Here is an 18,254-nt window from a genome sequence, read left to right on the forward strand (position 1 = left end):
GAATCACAGGTTCAATCCACATATTATCTATTGATTAATTATTTGCAAAGCAGCCCCCAAGGTATTTTGAATAGGCTTCCATAATACCATCTACAAAGTAGATAGAGGGATTGTGATCTGCCCCAGTAGAGAGAGCACCCAAATTGTTTTGAAGCAATAAATAATGAAAATTATAATTAATATCCTTGGACTACAACCTTCACAAGTTTTCCAAAGAAAAGTCCTTTGTGAATTGTAAAGTGCTCGAAAGTGTGTGCTATTATCATGCCATGTGGCTTCCTCTCAACTCCAGCTAAATCTCGTTCCCAACATAAATACTAATACTGTCTGTCCCTCACGCAGAGAGCAAGCTGTTGACCCAACATCAATTGAGTTTATGTTCTGAGTTACTTTTTCCTAATAGCCCTGAGCCTGGTACACCTTCTTGTTTCATTCCTTTTGTGGTCAACCTCATGTATAATACTCTGACTCAACTAAATAATGGATAAAGATGCCTATATTATCTTCTAACATTATCTCGGCATATTCTGTCCTAGGATTGTCTTTCTTGTCAAAACAGATTCCCTATTCATGGAATGCTGAATAAGGTAAGAGATTGCAACGCTCAGCCCCTAAGTTATTTTAAATATACACCCACTGGTTTCAGTATGACAGGGGGCTTAAAAACTTCAGTTTAACCCTGTCCTTCTACATTCCTCTTAAAAGACGTAACTGTCAAAAATTCAAATTATTCATTGAGCTTTTCATTATAAAATTACATAGGCATTCAATCATTGGGCAAACCTTCTGTAAACTTCCAGTAAACAGATTAAGTAGACTCTAAATGTGATGAGAAATCCTTTATTTATCTTTAACAAAATTGTTTGGGTTTTTTTTTTTTTATATTACAGAAGGAGAGGAATTCTGATAAGTGAATTGTATGCTAGCAGAGGACCTCCATTAGGTCCTTTGAACTTGGAAAAGCCCAGAGACAGGTTGTGGACCAGTTATTCAAGGATTAGCCTAACCAGATTCAGAGAAGCCCAATCCCTGGGCTATAGGTGAACACCAAAGGTACAAAAACTCCCATAGATCAACAACTAAGTTGTAGGGAGGTCATTTTTTGAGTCAGCAGAAAGTGAATCCATCAAGAAAAAAAAAGATCACAGATCCTTAAAGTATCAAGGCAAGTATATGTTTGGTAATGATATATTATTTTTTAAAGTGTCTTATGAAATTAAGGTGGATAAATATGTGACTTGTGTCTGAGAAAAGCAAACAAGTGGTCTATTATTTGTCACTAATGTTTCAAGATAGTTACATGCATGAAGAAAAGTTGTAGTATTAGAGGGGGAAAATGAGAATGGGGACTGGTGATAGATCCCTCCTCCCAAGAAAGAAAAGGAAGAACATCGATGAGTTTTGTTAAAATGCTCAGAAGAGAACAGAATAAAGCCTGTCGAGGCAGACAGACACAGACAAACAGGGCAGCTTTGTACCTAATATGTTGAGTTTATTATATACTTGGAGGGGGGGAGCAACTTTGCTAAAGATTCAGTTTCCTTAAAAAATCTCTTTTTCTCTTCTTTTTAGATGTGTAACAGAGGCTAGAGAACATGCATAGTGTGCTTGGCTGGTGCAATCCCACTGTGGGAGAAGGTGAGCAGCCCTTTACTTCTGCCATTCTGGATACCTCCTGTGGAAATGCCCTTCAGGTCAGAGGTAAGTGAGATAAGGAATCACCCAGCAGCTATGCCACATTTGGAAGTGAACCTAGTAGGGCACAATGCTACAGAGAAACAACTTTAAATTTGAACCCACCCTCCCTAGAGCCAAAATGATGTGAAGATGAAAACTGTCCCATTTACAATAGAAGAGAATGAGGCAGAGAGCTCTGAGCCAATGGTACTCTAGATAGAGAGATTATTAAAGGGTCTATTAAAGTGTCCGCGGTCCCCTCTAACGAAGTAGACCTCCTATCTTCTTCACAATCTGAGATGCCCCCTTCTTCCAGTACCTTGTTTTTATAAGGTTTGATACCCAAATATGCAAAAGAGACACGGCAAAACATAGAATCTGATTGGTTGATAGACCTTGGTCTTGAATGCCAAAAATGACATATTAGGGGGAGGGGGCTTGTGTCACAGGTTGGATGAAACATGGGGCATCTCCACTGACTGAGTGGTCATAAGATGGTAAGATGGTCATGTTGGACAAGAGAGAGGGGTCTAGAGGCACTCAAATAAATGGGGGGACTTTCCAAAGCCTCAAGGCATCCCACCCTTACTGGGTTTGGACATGGAATTTGAGCAAAACAGGATGGAGATACCTTTGTCAGCATTCTTGTGGTTATGCAAGTGAGTCTCATAACTTGATACACAAGTAATGAACGTTACATTAAATTTTGAGGTCAACTATAAGAATCACCTATCCCTATATGATTTATGTAAAATAATCAATTGATTGGAATAGAGTAGGGGTCCAAATGAATTATTTTTCAAGATGGTATAGAGGAGAGTATGCCTCCAGGTGTTAGTGGAAAATGTCTTGCTATATTTTCCCAGCAGATATCCTCTTGTAAAAGCTAAATGATGTTAAGTGGTTAAATGGAACTAGAGTTCATTAGCAGCTAACAGTTCAGAGCACAAACTGGAGTGGGGGAGGGGAGGCTCAAGATGATTATATGAAATAAACCAGGCTCAACCTCTCAGAAGCACCCCTAGAACCCTGAGGGGTAATGTAGCTACATTTCCTTTGAGAAAGTGATTCCAAAGTCTTATTACATGTGGAAAAATAAAAGCTGGTACTAGGATATAATATCATATAACAGCATCTTTAAATGCCAAAAAAAAAAAAAGATAATGGGGAGCCACTGAAGTTTCTTGAGCAGAAGAGTGACACAGACAAACTTGTGCTTTAGTAATATAAATTTACCTGCTGTGTGGAGGATGGACTGGAAAGGGAAGATATAAGAAGGCCAATGAGAAGATTACTATAATAGTCTAGTTGAGAAGTAGTGAGGACCAAGATTAGGCTTATAGCAGTGTGAAAATAGGAGGGAGAACTGACAAGACAAGATAAATGAGGACGCATATATACAAGACTGCCTCAGTCTATGAAACACATTTTTTAAAAATCAAATTACAGGTTTTTCTGTTTTGTTCTTTAGTCCAAGAAAAAGGTAGGATTATATTTTTCTCCTCGGAATGTTGTCATACTTTATGCCAAGATGTGATTTTTGTTTGTTTCTAAAAATGGGTATTATTTGGAGAAATAAAGAAGTGCTAAGACTACCAGGATTCCAATCCCGTTTTAAGAATAAACTGTCCAGTGGCAGCTAGGTGGTGCAGTGGACAGAGCCCCAGTTCTGAAGTCTGGAGGACCTGTGTTCAAATGTGGTCTCACATACTTACTAGCTCTGTGACCCTGGGGAAGTCACTTAATTCTGATTCCCTTCAAAACAACAACAACAACACACAAATAAACAAAAACTATCCTGTGGTGAAATGAAACTTAAGACCTCCCTAAAAATGGGGGGGAAATCCAAACAAGCAATGTTAATGGACTCTCCATTAAAAGATTACAGAAAAAACAAACCATTGGGATTAGAAGGGAGCATTTAGCTCAAATCATGAATCATGAACACATTGAAATGACTGCAGCTTTACACAAGATACATAAATCATTTGCTATATTCACCTGACATATACATAACCTAAAAAATAAAAATCTATCATAAAATATTATGGATGTCACTGGAAAGCTATGTCAATTCAATTTATTAAACATAAGTAGAAAGAACACTGAATTTTGAGCCAAAGGATCTGATTTCCAATCCCAGAGGCTTTGCCACTAACATCCGTGGTTAAATCACTTTACCTCAGTTATCTCATTTACAAAATGAAGCAGTTGGAGTAGAATCAGGGGTTCTTAATCTTTTTGGTGTCATGGACCCTTCTGGTAGGCTGATGAAGCCTAGGGACCCTTTCTCAGAATAATAGACTAATTGCATAAACTACACAGTATCTCAAAGGAAAAGAAAGGTTAGTAAAAAAAAATAAATAAATAAATATGCATTTTTGTTCCCATCTAAGTTCATACATCAACTGAAGTCCGTAAGGACCCTTAGACTAGATAATGTCTAAAAGGTTTTCCAGTCCTAAATCTTATGAACATTTTGACATATATGGAGTGACTGCTGTGTACAAAGCACTAGCAATACCAAGGTAAATAAAGGGAAGGAAAGGGAATAAGTATTTAAATAGACTTTACTATATGCCAGGCAGAGTGAAAAGTACTTTTTACAATATTTCCTCATTTGATCCTGACAATAACCCTGAAAGGAAGGTGCTGTTTATATTCTTGTTTTATATTTGAAGAAACTAGAACAAATAAATAGAGGTTGGTTGCCCAGAGGTGCCCAAGGTCACACAGATAGAGTCTGAAGTAGAGTTTGAACTGAGGTCTTCCCCAGCTCCAGGCCCAAAGCTGCCACCAGCTACCAATAAACAAATGAATGAATAAATGAATGAATGAAACAAACAAAAGAGTTGGTCCCTTTTCTCTCAGAGCTTTTTAATCTAATGGGAAGATAAGGGTTTAACTAACCACAATATAAAAAGACACTCCCCCCCTTCTCCTCATTCCCCCAATCCCTTACACACTACCCTTCCCTCCCCTCCTCCCCCCAGCTAGTGGTTAAAGTGCTACGTTCAGGAAGACTTGGGGCCAAATTCTGCCTCTGACTCTCACTAACTGGCAGACCAAGAGGAAATCCCTTAACCTCTTAGTGCCTCAGGTAACTCCCTAGGCCTTATCAACCAAATCCCTGACAGGGCGTGAATAGCTTCCTTAAAAGGAAGCAGTTCCCTGCTACAATCACAATTCCACCTATCTTTACATAGCATGGGTTACATTAGCTTAAGAGGGTGGGTAGAATTACTTCTGGGGATATTATCCAAAGCTTTTGACAAACCCAAATTTCCCAATAAATTAAATTCTCACATTTGACACTTAGTAGCTGTGTTTAATTCTGGACAAGTCATTTAAAATCTATGTGCTTCCAGCCAACTCCCTAAGACTTACCTAATGAGTCATAGACAGTTTAGAGTTTTAACTTACATGCATTTGAAATCATCTAAGTGCCTAAGAGAGGTACAAAGTTTCATGGGAGTCCAAAGGAGAGAGAGGACATTTTCGGCCTAGGATGGCAAAGAATCAAAGTAGACCGTAAATAAACTAGGTTTTGAAAGATGGTTGATAGGGATTTCAGCAGAGGGGAAGGGGGTTCCAAGTATGATAAGTGGGTGAGCTGAGACCCTAAAGAAGGGGAAAGCAACACATATTCATGGAACAGTGATTTTACAATTGTACAACAGTACTTTTTTTGTGTGTGAATGAGATAGGTGTGTGGCAGATTATAGAGGTCTTTGAATGCTACCATAAGGAACTAGGATATTATTTGGTGGGAAGGTGTGGAAGGAATTTCATGATTTTTATAATGATATGATATGTGTAATGAATATACTAATAGATTAGATTTTGCAGAATTGTCTTTTCCAGTTTATGAGTCAGTTTCACAATGAAGCTTGAACTGATTAATCAAATCTTGACAAGGCTCACAATCACTGTCATGCTTCTGTCTGCCTACCTAAAGTAAATTGAATCAAGGATTGTAGAACTTGTTCCCATTAAAGAACTCTGGTCCTGTGACCCGCTAAGTAATGATCCCCAAGGATTTGAGCAGTATTGCTCCCAGAGAACTCCAAAAGTGTTGTATTGTCTTCCTTTTGTGGGTTTGGCCTGGGAAACCACTCTGGCCCTGGGAACGATTGTTTGGAATCCACCTTCCCACTAGTGATTTATGTATATAATCTCTGTCATCACTTCAGCAAGGCAGAATTCTGATCAGGAGGCTTCCCTATTTGTAAATCTGTTCCTAATAATGAAACTAATTAATTAAACAACTACTTAATTACTGGCACTTTGTCTCTGCGCTGTTGTTTCATCATTCTCAGGGTAAGAGACTAGCTCAGTAAAATGCTGTTGACATTAGGAAAGTTAATCTGGCAGGGGTGTATAGGATAAATTTGTTTTTCTAATTTATTTATTTATTTTTAGTTTTCAACATTCATTTCCACAAGATTTTGAATTACAAATATTCTCCCCATCTCTCCCCTACCCCCACCCCAAAATAGTGAGCCTACTGAATACCCCTTCCCCCAATCTGTTCCCTCTTACATTCTCCCATCCCCCCTTACTTTCTAGTAGGGAAAGATGGATGTCTATACCCCTGTGTCTATATATTTTATTTCCTAGTTGCATGTAAAAAAAAATATTTTTTTTAACATTTGTTTTTAAAACTTTGATTTCCAGATTTTTTCCCTTCTTCCCTCCTCACCCACCCCCACTGGGAAGATAAGCAATTCAATATAGGTTGTACATGTGTAGTTACACAAAACGTTTCCATAGTAGTTATATTGTGAAAGACTAACTATAATTCCTTCCATCCTATCCCACCCCCACTTATTCTATTTTCTCCTTTGACCCTGTCCCTTATCAAAAGTATTTGCTTCTAACTACCCTCTCCCCCAATCTGACCTTCCTTCTATCATCCCCGCTCTTATCCCCTTCCCCCCTACTTTTCTGTAGGGTAAGATACCCAATTGGGTGTGTATGTTATTCCTTCCTTAAGCCAAATTCAATGAGAGTAAGGTTGACCCATTCCCTTTCACCTTCCTCCTCTTTGCCTCCATTGTAACAGTTTTCTCTTGCCTCTATGAGATAATTTACCCTATTCTATCTCTCCCTTTCTCCTTCTCCCAATATATTTCTCTCTCACCTCTTAATTTTATTTTTTAGACATCATTCCTTCCTATTCAATGGAGCCTGTGTCCTCTGTCTATGTATACCTGTACACATATATACACACACACATATATATATTCCCTTCAACTATTCTCATACTGAGAAAAGTCTCACAAGTTACAATGATCGTTTTTCCATGTAGGAATGTAAATAGTTCAACTTTAATAAGTTCCTTATGATTTCTTTTTCCTGTTTGCCTTCTCATGCTTCTCATATTTGAAAGTCACATTTTCTGCTCAGCTCTGTTTTTTTCATCAAGAATACTTAAAAGTCCTCTATTTCATTGAATGACCATATTTTCCCCTGAAGCATTATACTCAGTTTTGCTGGGTAGGTAATTCTTGGTTTTAATCCTAGCTCCTTTGACCTTGAGAATATCATACCCCAAGCCCTTTGATCCCTTCATGTAGACACTGCTAGATCTTGTGTTATCCTGATTGTGTTTCCACAATACTCAAATTGTTTCTTCCTGGCTGCTTGTAATATTTACTCCTTGACCTGGGAACTCTGGAATTTGGCTATAATATTCCTAGGAGTTTTCTTTTTGTGATCTTTTTGAAGAGGTGATCAGTGAATTCTTTCAATTTCTATTTTGCCCTGTGGTTCTAGAATATCAGGGCAATTTTCCTTGGGAATTTCTTGAAGGATGATTTCCAGGTTCTTTTGTTGATCATGGCTTTCAGGTAGTCCAGTAATTTTTAAATTATCTCTCCTGGATCTATTTTCCACGTTCATAGTTTTTCAAATGAGATATTTCCCATTGCCTTCTATCATTTCATTTGGATCTGTTTTATAGTATCTTGATTTCTCATAAAGTCATTAGCTTCCATTTGCTCCAATCTAATTTTTTTTTCTAAAGCAATTGGGGTTAAGTAACTTGCTCAAGGTTACACGGCCAGTTATTTCTGGGTGTGGTGCTAAGTATCTGAGCCCTGATTCGACCCCCCAGGTCATCCCGACAATGGGACTGGTGCTCTTACTCGCTGAGCCACCTGGCCGCCTCTTCCAATCTAATTTTGAAGGAATTATTCTCTTCAGTGAGTTTTTTTTTTAATTTTTAGTCTTCAACATTCATTTCCACAAGATTTTGAGCTACAAACTTTCTCCCCATCTTTCCCCCACCCCCAGCCTGAAAAAGCGATTCTACTGAATACCCCTTCCCCCAATCTGCCCTCTCTTATATCTTCCCCCATGCCCTCCCCCAACTTTCTAGTAGGGCAAGATGAATTTCCATACCCCAGTGTCTGTATATCCTATTTCTCAGTTGCATGTAAAAATAAAATAATGACTCTCTCCCTCTCTCTCTCTCTCTCTCTCTCTCTCTCTCTCTCTCTCTCTCTCTCTCTCTCCACATTTGAGTCAGTCTATTTTTTAAAGTGTTATTTTCTTCAGTCAGGCTGTTGACTTGCTTCTCATGATTTTCTCGCATCATTCTCATTTCTCTTCCCAATTTTTCCTCCACTTTTCTTACTTGATTTTCAAAATCCTTCTTTAGCACCTCTATGGCCTGTGACCAATTCATATTTTTCTTGGAAGCTTTTGATGCAGGAGTTTTTACTTTGTTGTCTTCTTCTGGTTCCATGTTTTGTCCCCAAAAAAGATTTTATGGTCTGATTGTGCTTCCTTTGTTTGCTCATCTTGCCAGCCAAGTACTTGACTTTTGAGCTCTTTGACATGGTAGAACTCTGCTTCCAGAGTAGAGAGAACTGTGTCCCAAGTTCCTGGGGCTTTCACAGTTGTCAGAGCTATGAGGAGGGCCCCCTTTCTACAGCCACCACAAGCTCTGGCACACTGGAGTTCCTCACCCCAGGACCACCACCCAAGACTATGACCAAGATTCAAGCAGGTCAAAGCAAGAGCAATTACCCTCAGAACTGTCACTTGGTCCCCCTATGATCTGCAGGCCAGGAGCTCCAGAGGCAGCCATGCTACAGCAGTTGCAGCCACCTTGCCTCTGCCACCTCTGTAGCCCTGGGGGTAAGGGCCAGACCACACTCTTCTCTCATCTAGTTCCAACAGAGTTCCCCACTGACCTTTTACTTTCTCTTTAGCATTTATGGGTTGAGAAGTCAGAAAACTGCCACAGCTGCCAGTAATTCACTGTCCTGAAGTCTGCTCCAGCCGGTCTGCTGCTGGTCAGGGCCGCCCCAGGTCTGGGTCCACACGGCTTACATGGGACTGCACTTGGATCGCAGCACGGGTGCCACAGACCCCTCCTGTCATCCTGCCAAGTTGACTTCAGCAGGAGATGTTTCTCTCTGTCACTTTGTGGGTTCTGTAGCTCTAAAATTTATTTAGAGTCATTTTTTTACAGGTATTGAATGTGGTTGGAGTGGGGGCTCAGCAAGTTCCTGCTTTTATTCTGCCATCTTGGCTCCTCCCCCCATAGGATAAATTTGAGGGAAAAAGTGGAAGTGGAGAGGTAGTCTAAATAATCCAATAATAGGTAATAAAGATTTGGATTCCATTGCCAAAAATAATTATTTGTGAGAGAGATTCTGGAGCTAGATTCAGCAATACTTGATAATACTTAATGTTCCTGGTTAAAGGAGACATCAAGGATATTACTGTAGGTGTTTGGGAGGGAGAATAGTGGGAGTGAAATTATAGGAAAATAATAGGAAAATGAGTCCTTAGTACAGTGCCTGAGTTCAATTTGGGACATATTAAGTTTGAGTATCCAACAGGTCACTTAACCTCTCATAATTCTAGCACATTCTTTCAATTAATTATTTCCTATTTATCCTGTATATACCTTGGTTGCACATAATTGTTCCCTTGTTGTCTTCTCCATCAGACTGAGAGCAACTTTAGGGCAGGGACTGTCTTTTGCCTCTTTTTTTGTATCTCCAGTCCTTATCACAGTGCATGGTACATAGGAGGCACCAAATTAATGTTTATTGACCCATTAACTGTGGACACATATATGGGTAGTAAAAATAAGCATCTGGAAATGAAAGTGTACAATTCAGGGGGAGGGGAAACTCTGAAGTTGGAGATAAAAAATTGAGAATTGTAGACACAGAGATGAGAAATGAAGCCACAGGAATTAATGATATAAACAACAGAATGTATGAAGAAAAATAAGAAGGCCACAGAAGGAACTTGGGGAAAACCTGTTGTTAGAGAATATCAGGAAAAAGATTAGCCAACAAAAGAGATAGTTAAAATCATGGACAAATCATAATTCTATCATCAGAGAATACAGATTGGGAGAAAAAGTCATTATGTTTCTTGATAAGGAAGTGACTTTGAAGGGACAACTTCGGTAGGTACCTGTAGGTATATTGGGGGTGGAGGAGTGGGGAGAGAGAAGATACCATAAATGAGGGCCATTTTTTAGAAGCATGGCAGGGAAAGATAAAAGATGAGAGTTTAAAAAGGCATCAGGGTAAAAAAAAAAAATGGTCGTTTTAGGACATGGAAAACCTGAGTATATTTGTAGGGAGAGGGGTGTGATGAACCAACAGGGGAGGAACAGGACAGGCCCACAAGAGATGAAGGCTGCTCAGACTGAGCCCCTTCCATTAAAGGGAGGAGGAGGAAAATGGAGATATAAAACACTAGAAAGACTGGCAAATCTTTGAGCTCAGTAGCTGACTTCAAAGGAATTCTACCAATAATTTTTATTCTTATCTGAACTAATCAGGTATATGCAAAGATGCCTAGGGTCTACTCACCCTACATTATTACATTTGTAAGACCCTATGCCTATGTCAATATAAAATCACAAAGATCTTCTCCATCTCTCCTCCCCACTCCCAATCCCAGACCACTTTGAATCTGTCTACAGACTGGATAGACCCTATTTCCTCATTACATATGGGCAGTTTTATTTCCCAGAGCCACAGGGTATAGCAGCAGTCACACTGGCATACTCAGGATCGCTGCTAGTACAGGTTCTTAAATCTGCTTTACTAGGAAAGATAGCCCAAGGGGTCAACAATCTTTTTAATTACATTCATTACTTCAGGGAAAAAATCAGCACCTTCAGAGAAAATTCAAACAAAGAAAATAGAGAAAATACAAGCAGAGAAATGAAGACCAATAGACAGGGTTTCTGTCTGAGAAATTAGTACAGATCAACAGACAGATTCAACTGTCTGACCAAGGCAATACATACATAGTTACCAGAGAAGCACCAACATCTGGGTTTTTTAAAGCTGGGGTGGGCAGGGGAAGAGGAGGAGGGTTCTCATCTGGTCAAATCATAAGAAGACTCTTCCAATGAGGGATGTTCAAAGCAAAATGCTAACCTCAGAGTATATATACCATCTTTATTTATTTTATTATTATTATTTTTTAAGCAATTGGGGTTAAGTACCTTGCTCAAGGTTACATGGCCAGTTATTTCTGGGTGTGGTGCTAAGTATCTGAGCCCGGATTCGATCCCAGGTCATCCTGACTCTGGGGCCAGTGCTCTTACTCTTGGTGCCACCTGGATGCCCTTATATATACCCTTTTTAGAGCCTGAGGGCATCACAACCCTCAAGACTCAATGTCTAATTAGAAATTAACAAAAGATGTGAAAGCCTTCCTACAAGCAAGCCTCCCCTAAACAAGCTTCCCTTAATGGGCCCCACATGAGGCTTATCAATGGGCAGGAAAGATCTTATATCCCATTCACATTATACAAGGCTAAGACCCCTAATGGTGATGTGTAAGCATAAATCTCCTTGGATTCATTGTGAGAACTTTACTGGTGCTGGTTTGTAGGTTATTAATAAGTCTGTAGCTATATCAGAAGTCGGTGTGGACGTGTTTATTTTCCTAGGGATCCAGAATCAAACCAACACATTTGGAAAGTCAGAGGGAATGAGATGAAGGGTACAAGGTAGAGAGGCTAACATTAATGGAGAAAAGAAAACTTCTTTCTCTCACAATGCCAAGAGGAAGAGAAGATAGATAAAGAAAGAAGTTCAGGGATGTTAATGAATTGAGGCAATGCTAAGGAACTACTGGGGGAAAGTCAAGTTAGGTAGACTCAATACTCCTCCAATAAAAAGGAGGAGATCACTTGCTAAATCTGGCTTATTCTTCCAAAGCCAAGCAGGCTACATCTGCATCTCAAGGTTCCAGGTTATCCTGAGAGGTTTGGGGTGTCCATTCTCTACTGCCATCAGCTCTGAACTCCCACTAGACATGTTAGATCTCAGTGATTACTCTCCAATTCCATTTAACTTCAATTAACCTTTACAAAGGAAAATTTACTTCACAATAGAGCACTAACAAAGTACAAACATTCCCCCTCAATACCTCTGGGACAAGCTCTTATTGCTGTTCCTGCATAACATTGATCTTGGCAAAGTTCAAGCCAACTTCACATCTAGATGCACCAAGGCAGATGAGTCCTCCTCTGAGCTACTGCTGGCCTGGGACCAGAAGGTTACTCCCTGCCCCTCTGGGCTTTAATGCTGCATTGCAAACCCAGACTCTAGAACCAAGATGCCAAGGTGCCTTACTGACCTCTTGAAATTCACAAGATTGAGGCACTGCTCCCGTTAACTAAAAGGAAAAAGACCAACACAAAGGCCAAGGACCAAGGTCAATTTCACAGAGTCACATGGCTTTGAATGGGAGAAGGCCCCAAGGTCTCCCCATGACATGGTCTCTCACTGGATTCCATAAGTGAAGTCTATTCACAAACAGAGCAATTAAAGGCCTAAGGCTGACTCGAGCCTTTGAATGCCTCAGCAGCCAGGAGTTTCCTATTCACCAAGTGGTTAGCCATCTAGAACCAGTTATAGATTATCAACTCGTGATCCACAGTCTCTCTAAAGCATTTTCATTCTGTGTCATCACAATTCACCCAGAAGTAGGCATTTCATCTCTCCATATGGAGAGATGCTATCCAAGGCATTCTGTGCTTACACCAAACCCGTTACACAGAGAATGGTTCTGTACATTTGGAACCAATTTTGAGGGAATACAAAAAGCAAACTAATGAAAATTGAATGCAAGGTTGAAAAAGCAGAAGTAAAGGGCCAACTAAGGTAAAATAGAACTTTTTTCAAAAAGGAAAAACTATTAGCATCTAGTAGTTTGTAATGGCCAAAACTGTGGCCTTGCACATAATAGATATTTGATAAATATAGGTGCTCAATAATTGTTGAATTTGATTCATTCACAGCTACTTATGAAGTTCTTAAAAACAAAATTTATCCTATCAAAATGTGAGGTCAATGGAAATGGTTTCAATCAATGGCTCACATTATCACTCAGTAAATTTCAAAACTGATTTACTGGTTTCCATAAAAAAGCCATAATAAGCCATTATAAAACATAATGTATAGCAAACTCCAAGAAATACTTATCAAGTGCAGACTATATACATAGTACTGTGCTAAGCATTAGGGTAGATACCAAGACACAATCTTTGCTTTCATGGACCTACCATCTAAGTAGAGAGATGTAACACATTCACAAACAACTATACTATAGATAATGAAAGACAAATGAATGAGAAGTACAAGGTACGTTCTATGATGTTTAATGATGTAGTGGCTATGGACAAATGTTACTAAATGCTAACTACTTCCGTCAAAGTCTTAGAGGATGAATGTGCTTTGTTGTAGGAGGAATGCTATCCTGAAACTTCTATTGGAAAGCATCATGAGGATAATTAACAAACCCATTTTAAATAAATAAAAAATTTCTCATGTAGTCATCCCCCCCCCCCCAAAAAAAAATCCTGTGTTTCATATGCTGTGAGTTCAGTCTTCTATCACTTGATGGGAATCCAAGGAAACATTAGTCTTGGATTGAGGTTTCAAGTAAAAGGGCACAAAGCTACCTATTCTTTAGGATGGATGATAGATGGTTGTTCAGTCGTCAAAACCCCATTTGGAGTTTTCTTGGCAAAGATACTGGAGTGGTTTGCCATTTCCTTCTCCAGCTCATTTTACAAAAGAGGAAACTGAGGCAAATAGGATTAAATGACTTACCCAGAGTGATATGGCTAAGAAGTGTTTGACATCAGATTTGAACTCAGGTTCTCCTTATTCTAAGACCAGCACTCTAACCACTGTGCAACCTAGAAGCCAGATGGTAGATAGACACATTACAAAGAGATATTAGAGAGATACTAGAGCATTTATTAAACACATATTATGTGCCAAGCACTATGCTAAGTTAATGGAATTTAATATTGTTTTTGGGTGATGTTTTGATAAGGAAGGACTTCTGACCAGAAGGGTTGCCTTGATGATGAGGAAAGAACATCCCAATCAGCGGTGTCAATATCTTTGGCTTTTTCTTTAGGAGAAAGAACAGAAAAGAAATGTATTAATGGTCCTGGGGATTTTTCTTACATTCATTCATTTAAATATTTAAGTACCTATCATAGGAAGGACATAAAGAAGTACCACAAAACTGATTAGATATTAGTTTATATTACCATAGATTTAAAGCTGGAAGGAACCTTACAGATCATCTAATGAAAACTCTTGATTTTACCAATGACAAAATTGAGACAGAGACAAATTAAGTGATTTCCCCAAGGTAATGGTGGAGCTGGGTTTAAAACCCAGACCTCCTGATACTAAAACTAGCCGTCTTTCCGCTATAACAAACTACCAGGACAAAAAAAAAAAAAAAAGATACGTAAATAAAAAAATAATACCAAAAACAGGACAGAAATACAAGACAACAATCAAATGTAATGAGCAATATCTGATGAAGCACCAAATGAATGGTGCAGGCAATAAATACTATGAATTCAGAGGAATATGAACAATTAATCAGCAAGCACAGGGGTGGGGAACCTGTGGCCTCTAGGTCCTCAAGCTCAACCCTTTGACTGAATCCAAACTTCACAGAACAAATCCCCTTAATAAAAGGATTTGCTAAACTCTCTAATGCGCCAGGCACTGTACTTGGTGATAAAGATACAAAGACAAAAAAAAAAAAAATCTGAAATAATCCCTACCCTCAAGGAACTTAAATTCTATGGAGGAGCAAGGTGGGAATATGGGAATAGCATGTATACAGAAAAGTAAATGAAAAACATACTCAAAGTAAATAAAAGGTGATTTCAGAGCTTTGGAGAAGGGGCACATGAGCACTTAGGGGTGCTCAGGGAAGGTCTCCTAAAGGATGTTACTTTTGAAGTGAATTTTGAAGCTAAGGATTTTGAAGAGGCAGTAAGAAGGGAGTGCACCGGGGCGGAATGTGCAAAGGCAAAAGTTAGGGAGGTGGAATGCCTCGTGTGTGATTACAAAAAAGATTCCGTTTGGGTGGAATGTAGGATCTGTGAAGGGGAATAATTTGTAGTAAGTCTAGAGTCAGTTTATGTAGGGCTTTAAATGCCAAATAGGAGGGCATTGGCCAGAATGGAGTATAGAGTGAAGGATTTAGGCCCTGTGCATACTCCGAGAGTTGAATCGAGTCTTTTAGGGATAGTAGGATTTGCAAAAAAGCGGCAGGCTGAAGTCTGGAAGGACTTCTTGAAGGAGAGAGGAAGAAAGAAAAAATGAACAAAGAAAGATTACATAGACAGTTGCCCCCATATAGTAATTCCTGTGAATACTAATTGTCATTTTGAAATGCATATGCTTCCAAATATCCTAAAACCTGGACTTTACAAGAAAGCATATACTTTTCCACTGCAGAAGCAGACCAGGTCTCTAGAGTTTTCCTAATACTCGAGTTATTTTCTTCAGACACCCATAACTCAGTTCCTAGAATGAGCTAAGGTGGAGAAAGAATTATTTGCTAACAAATGGGCATATGTATGCTTACTTTAGATAAAAGATTAAAATAGCAAGTGATACTACTACAGTAAGTCTGTATCTCAGATAAAATAAAAAAAAACAGAAAGGACCTATATGTACAAAAATATTTATAGTAGCTCTTTTCTCGTAGCAAAGAATTGGAAATTGAGGGGATGCCTATCAATTGTAGAATGGCTAAACAAACTATGGATCGTGATTCTGATTCTTGTGCTATAAGAAATGATAAGCAGGATGCTTTTTTTTCCTGAGGAAAAACCTGGACTTACATGAGTTGATGCCAAGTGAAATGTACTGTGTATAAACTAATGGCAATATTGTAAGATAATCAGCTGTGAATGACTTAGCTATTTTCAGCAATACAGTGATCCAAAACCACTCTGAAGGACTTAGATGAAAAATGCTATTCATCCCCAGAGAAAGAACTGATGGTGTCTGAATACAAATTGAAGTGTACTTTTTAAATTTTATTTTTCTGGAGGGTTTTTTTTTGGGGGAAGGGGGGTCTTATGTTTTCTTTCACAACATGAAATGGAAATGTTTTACATGCATAATCTATGTCAAACTGCTTGCCTTCTCAATGAGGAGGGCTTGGAGAGGGAGGATGGAAATGGGAACTCAAAGTTTTAAAAAGGAATGTTAAAAATTGTTTTTACATGTAATTGGGGAAAATAAAATACTAAATTAAAAAAATAGTACGTGATAAAAAATGCAAAAAAAAAACCCCAACACCCTGCATTTTTTTTTAAGTATTCAAATTCAGCCTAGACCAGTGGTGGCAGAAAGAATTCAGACCTTGCCAGAGCTCTTTCCTATTAATAACTCTCTCCCTCCCACCACCAGATAAGTTTGCTGCGAGGCACGAGCGGCGGGGACGGTGAATGAGGGACTTTTCTTTCTCAGGGCAGCCGCCTGAAATCCTTTATCTTCAGTTTCTCCGAAAGTCGAAGCCTCTGCCTTGTAAAGCAGCAGTTGTTAAGCAGTCGCGACACTCTGCCCAACTCCGCCTTTACCTGCCTGGCTCTGGGAACGCACGCTTCGTTCCCGCCCCCGGTGCCTGGTGCGCAGCCCGCAGGGCACTCTCTTAAGAGTCACTGGTCCCTTGCTGTAGGCCCCAAGGGAGCAGATAAACTCCCCACGGCGCAGGGGCGGACCCAACCTTCGGGTAGCCAAGGTTACATAGGCTGCTCGATCCCAGGCCCTGCGCCCTCTCCCGGGCCTCACCTCACAGATACAGACCCCATTAGGCTTAGTAGTATGGGGGAGGTGGCTCCCCGGAGGAGGAGGAAGCAGCGAGGCGGAGCTTGCAAGCCAAGGTCCCCTCTCTGGGGACGTCACGGTCCCAGGTGTCCCTGTGCGAGTTTGGGCGAGGAGGAAACAGGGAAGAGGGGTCGGTGAGCTCTTCCCAGAGCCTTCCCTAACCTCCGCTTATCAGCCCGGCCCTAGGCGCCATTATCTCTCAGGAGGGTGGGACACACCTGGCCACTGCCACACACGTCGGAGATAGGCGGGCGCCCCCAGGGCACGCACCTTCAGCGCCCCAGGAGAACCCCGGGGCGGCAGAGGGCCTGGGAGGGACCAGCCCTGGGGCGGAGCGGGGCTGCGGGCGGGGGTAAGAGACGGGACCGGACGGGTTGGGACAGGACAGCCGCCCCGGGCACAGGACGCAGCTGGAGAGGACTCGGCTATGGCTGCGCACCCGGCGCGGGGAGCCCGGAGGCTGGGCGCGCTGCTGCTCTGGGTGAGTTGGGGTCCCCCCAGGGGTTTCCTCCCCAGCCTGTGCCTTGGGCAGAGGGAGGGGGAGCCGCGCCCTGGACCTGTTACCTCCAGACTCAGTTGAGCTCATTAACGAGCTCGCTTGATTGATTAATAACTTGTGGGAGCCCAGGTCACTCCTCACGCCTGGAGGCTGGGCTGGGGCAAGATGGTATCTCCGGGAGTGCCCCGGCTGCCCCAACACGGATCTCCCCGGGCAGAAAAGTGGGAGTCCGGGCTTGTCTGTGCCTCTCCTTGTTCTCTCTTCCCGCCACACCCAGGCCCGGAGCCTTCTAATGCCCGGCTCCTGGAGCCAGGGCTGCCCAACACCTGGGCGTGCACCCAGAAGCGAGTCTGGTTCTCCTTTATCGGGGTGAGGGAGTGGGGGAATTAAGGCAGTCCTTAACCACGGAGTCCCGTCCCTATCTTTGAGATATATAAAGGAAGCAATTCCTTATCCTGGAGCTTCATAAAGCAAGCCTTTACCTAGACTGTCCACGCCCAGGCAAAGTCGGGCGGATGGAGGACTGGGGCCATTGCCACTCAGACACTTCTAGATTCTGGGGGGAAAGGATGAAGACAAAAGGAGAGGGGATCTGCTTCCCCCCTTCTTTCCAGGGAGATAAAAAGCCCTTGCATATTCAGATACTTATGAAAACCTTTATAACTTTAAAATTGTGTTTCATTCACATCTCAAGAAAGAACAAAGCAAACAAAAGTTCTTGTTAGTATATAAAGATAGGAAACCTTGGGAAAAGTCATTGAACACAAAGCCTAGGACATTTTTTGATGTTTAATATTTATTAGTTACTACTAAATAAGAACCTACAGTCTAGATTTAATATATTTAGACATTATCCTCTTGGGCCTTTCCTAGCAATTTGCTGTTCCCTCCATAAGTGTACTCTTCCTCCCCCCTCCCCC

At 40.8% G+C, this 18,254-nt stretch overlaps 1 protein-coding gene across 2 annotated transcripts in view; it reads left to right on the forward strand.

Moving 5' to 3' along the window:
- The first annotated feature begins 1,477 nt into the window (after positions 1 to 1,477).
- Positions 1,478 to 18,254, forward strand: part of DSG2 (desmoglein 2) — a 62,754-nt gene continuing 45,977 nt past the window's right edge. The window contains exon 1 of one of the 2 annotated variants that reach the window (XM_069099857.1): positions 1,478 to 1,701. In XM_069099857.1, the coding sequence (XP_068955958.1) occupies positions 1,684 to 1,701 (18 nt within the window). In that variant the 5' untranslated portion in view covers positions 1,478 to 1,683. Of the gene's footprint in view, positions 1,702 to 16,628; positions 17,317 to 18,254 lie in introns of those variants that run through there. The other variant, XM_069099856.1, reaches the window with a different exon arrangement.

This window comes from Petaurus breviceps, unplaced genomic scaffold (genome assembly GCF_028583685.1).
Source record: "Petaurus breviceps papuanus isolate PSGF00001 unplaced genomic scaffold, PetGlider_PUasm1.0 38, whole genome shotgun sequence".
NCBI classification, from domain to species: domain Eukaryota; kingdom Metazoa; phylum Chordata; class Mammalia; order Diprotodontia; family Petauridae; genus Petaurus; species Petaurus breviceps.